This window comes from Bison bison, unplaced genomic scaffold (assembly GCF_000754665.1).
Source record: "Bison bison bison isolate TAMUID 2011002044 unplaced genomic scaffold, Bison_UMD1.0 scf7180017864371, whole genome shotgun sequence".
NCBI classification, from domain to species: domain Eukaryota; kingdom Metazoa; phylum Chordata; class Mammalia; order Artiodactyla; family Bovidae; genus Bison; species Bison bison.
This window is the reverse complement of record NW_011494943.1, coordinates 14,543,653-14,547,145: the sequence shown is the minus strand read 5'-3', so window position 1 is coordinate 14,547,145 and position 3,493 is coordinate 14,543,653. Positions and strand designations below refer to the sequence as shown.

The following is a 3,493-nucleotide window of genomic DNA, read 5'->3' as shown; positions in this document are numbered from 1 at the left end:
AGGTACCCCAAAAAAAAAAAAAAAAAAAGGCTCCAAGAGACAGAGTAACAGTAGCTTTAAAGATTTGAGTCAAGCCTGTGGCTCCAGACTCCAGACAATCAGGTTTCGAGAATGGGAGGTTCTATTGCTGATGTTCTAACCGGCTCTTTTTGGACAAGTTCCTCTGAGGGTCAGAGATTTCATCGGTCAATTAGTCTAATTATGAAGCTAATGGACATCCTGATTCTGTGGGTTGCCATGGGGATCAAACATCCTTCGAAGCACTTGGGCTATGGCAGGAGACCTGCCAGATCGGCCTCCTGAGCCCTCCCCACGCGAGTGACTGCTCCAAGCCGGGGCTCAGCAAACAGCACCACGCCGCACATAAGGCATCTCCAAGTAGCAACCCAGTCACCCTGCTTCTGCCAACTGAAGTGACCTCTGACAAGGGGATCTCATTCTGTGAGCTCTGCCTCTATTCAGTCCCCAGACCCTGCCCAGTCCCTTACTTCACTCGGTCCCAGATGAAGCACAACAAAACCTGCTTATCTTAATGATTCAAATCGGCCCTAGATTTCAAAGTCAGGCAAAAACCCGCTTCTCGTGCCCCAGAACAAAATATTACAGGTATTTTGCAGATAATTTGCAGGTATGTTAGATATCATAGCCTCATGGATAGATGGGAGATGATATCTAATCTGTTTTAGATCATTTAGGAGAGAAGTCATAATGACAATTTAAACTCTGTTCTGACTTCATAAATCTAACAAGTTGATTGTATCTCATTTTTTAATAAAAACAATTGGGGATATGAAAAATAGATATGCTATGGTAGAGGGCTTCCCTAGTGGTCCAGTGGTTAAGAATCCACCTTGCAATGCGAGGGACAGCAGTGCGATTCCTGATCTGGGAGATCCCACGTGCTGAGGAGTAACTGAGCCTGTGGGCTACAAGAGAAGCCACCACAATGAGAAGCCCGCCGTGCACCATAACTAGAGAGGAATCTCCACTCGCCACAGCTAGAAAACCCTGAGTGCAGCAAGAAGACCCACCACAGCCAAAAACTAAAATGAAATAAATAACAAATAAATCTTAAAAATAAAAAAAGAAAGAAATTTATGGTAGAACAACAACAACAAAAAACAAATTGTGGAATCACTCACTTTCTAATCACCCCTCTCTTCACCCACCAATCCCAACAAGCAGAAAGAGTCACAGAAAGAGGTAATGAAGCTAGATGGGAATCTCACGACTTACAGTTTTCTTGACCTTTGAGGCTTGAACCTGGAAAAGACAGGAGAAATACATTGATTTCATGAGCTTCCCTTCTCAAGAAGCTTAAGTGATGTTGAGCAAGAGTGGGAACTCACAGAGCAGAAGGGTCAGCAGGGCTCCGAGCCACATCATGCCCCGCTGGGTCCACCTCAGCTGCATCCTGAGAGGAACGGAGACTTTGGCGGTTACTTCTGCTTTGGGGCCATGCCCCGGGGGGCAGAAGACACTTCTCTGGAGTCGCAGTTGAGAGACCTGCCCTGTGAAAAGCAGAGACCACGATTGGGAGCCTCTCCAGGCACTGCGGACACACTGGCCGAGGCGCTGGTCAGGTAATGGCAGCCATGCTGGAAACCGGGAACAATGCCTGGGCGGCCTCATATCTCTTCAGGAAATGACTGGCCTTCCTGAGGGGCCACTGAGCGCAGCTGCTTTGTTCAGTTTGTTTGGGGTCGGGGGGAGGCATGAGTGACATTTGCCTCAGCGCTCCTGACCCTCTTTGTGTCTCCACTGGGTCTGGGGGCCCCCTTCTCATGGCAGCCTGAGAGGTTCCTCCCTCCCTTTCTCCAACCTTCCCACAAAGGGCTTCTCTCCCCGCACACTCAGCATATCTCTCTGCTTTTCCTCTGGCCCCTCCAAGGGGTCTCTTCTCACACAGCCCAAGTCTGGACCTCCTGCCTTTCCTGACACGGGCATGGAGTGGAGAGGACTGACTTTTTTTTGAATTACAGGTTTGTCAGGGAGTCCCTGTAATGCCCTCCCCCATTGCCCTCCAGAGAAAGTCCTTTCCTGACACGGGCATGGAGTGGAGAGGACTGACTTTTTTTTGAATTACAGGTTTGTCAGGGAGTCCCTGTAATGCCCTCCCCCCATTGCCCTCCAGAGAAAGTCCGTTTCCCATCCTTCACGGCCCAGCCCTTGCTTACCTCTCCAGCCTGGTCTCTCACTTCTTCCTTCCTTGCCCTGCCCTCTGGTTGCTGAAATTTATAGTTCCCAGAACACATCACATGTCTGTGACTTTGCCAATGCTCTGGTACCCTTTCCCCTCTCCTTTTCTGACGAATTCCTACCCATTCATCATAACTCAGTCGAGGCATCAATCCTTCAGCATACTCCCCTGTCTTCCCCACACTGAGCTGCCCTTCCTCTGGGCCCCCTCGCCTTCCTTTCTCAGACACTTTTACCATGTTTCCCTCCTCCCCAAGCAGACCGCTGGCTCCATGGTGGCAGGCCCAGTGCCTGTTGCCTAGTAAATGATCAAAAAACACTAGTAAAGTGGCTGATTGGCTGAAAGAGGACAAGTTAATTGTATGGTCGGAAAGTGAGTATCATTGCCTTGGGGGGTCACAGTGCTACTTTCTGAAAAGGTACTCTGGAATACTGTCACATGTAAATCTGGATGTTTTGATAAGAGCTGTCAGAGGGCAATGCGTGCAGAAAGGATTTTTTTTTTCTATTTTTTTTTCTTGGTTGTTGTTGTTTTGTATTTTCCACTCCCCGCTATAAACTGCCTTCTTTGGCAACCTATTGGAAATCACCCCCACCCATCTACCAAACTTTAATTTGGCAGGAAAAGAAAGGAAACGTCATGAGTAATAAAATAAATGTTGGTGTCAAAGGTGACTTTTACCTACTGTAGAGTAAGCAACTTCTGCCTCTCAAAGTGACATTCAAGCAAGAGTGATAATTGTCCCACCCCACGGCCCTAAGTTCCAAAGTAAACGTCCAAAAATTAGTCATTGTTTCATATACAATGCTAGTACTTTTAGAACACACCAACAGAAAATAAAGCTTTATTTCAACAAATGCGTTACTGTTTTTTAAAAAAGTAGAAAAACTATATCCTACAGTGTACACTACGCAGCAGAATAAATTCCAAATAGACCAATCTGAAGGTACAAATGAAACATACAAGTTCTAGAAGAAAACATAAAAGAATTCCTCATGCCTTGGGCAAAGGCTGGTTTAATTATGATTTAAAATCCAGAAGTCATAATATGAAATGTTGGCAAATTATACTCTATGAATTAAAGTTCTGCTTTGCCCACCATCCTTCCAAAAGAGTTCAGCCAAGAGAAAAACTACAAACTGGAAAAAATATTTGCAACTCCCATCATAGACAAAGAGCTAACTCTAATATGTATATAAATGGACTCAGATAGTATGTACTTTTTTATTGTTTTTTTTTTGGGGGGGGCGGTTATCTTCTTTCAATCAGCATAATCAATACTTCACTTTTTTT

The 3,493-nt window shown here is 45.7% G+C and overlaps 1 protein-coding gene across 4 annotated transcripts in view; it reads right to left on the bottom strand.

Annotated features, from left to right (window-relative positions):
- Positions 1 to 3,493, bottom strand: part of PECAM1 (platelet/endothelial cell adhesion molecule 1) — a 109,625-nt gene that overhangs the window by 61,261 nt on the left and 44,871 nt on the right. For 2 of the 4 annotated variants that reach the window (XM_010856412.1, XM_010856413.1), the window contains 2 exons: positions 1,350 to 1,511; positions 1,237 to 1,263 (listed from right to left, as the gene is read on the bottom strand). In XM_010856412.1, the coding sequence (XP_010854714.1) occupies positions 1,237 to 1,263; positions 1,350 to 1,413 (91 nt within the window). In that variant the 5' untranslated portion in view covers positions 1,414 to 1,511. Of the gene's footprint in view, positions 1 to 1,236; positions 1,264 to 1,349; positions 1,969 to 2,177; positions 2,430 to 3,493 lie in introns of those variants that run through there. The other 2 variants (XM_010856411.1, XM_010856410.1) reach the window with 2 other exon arrangements.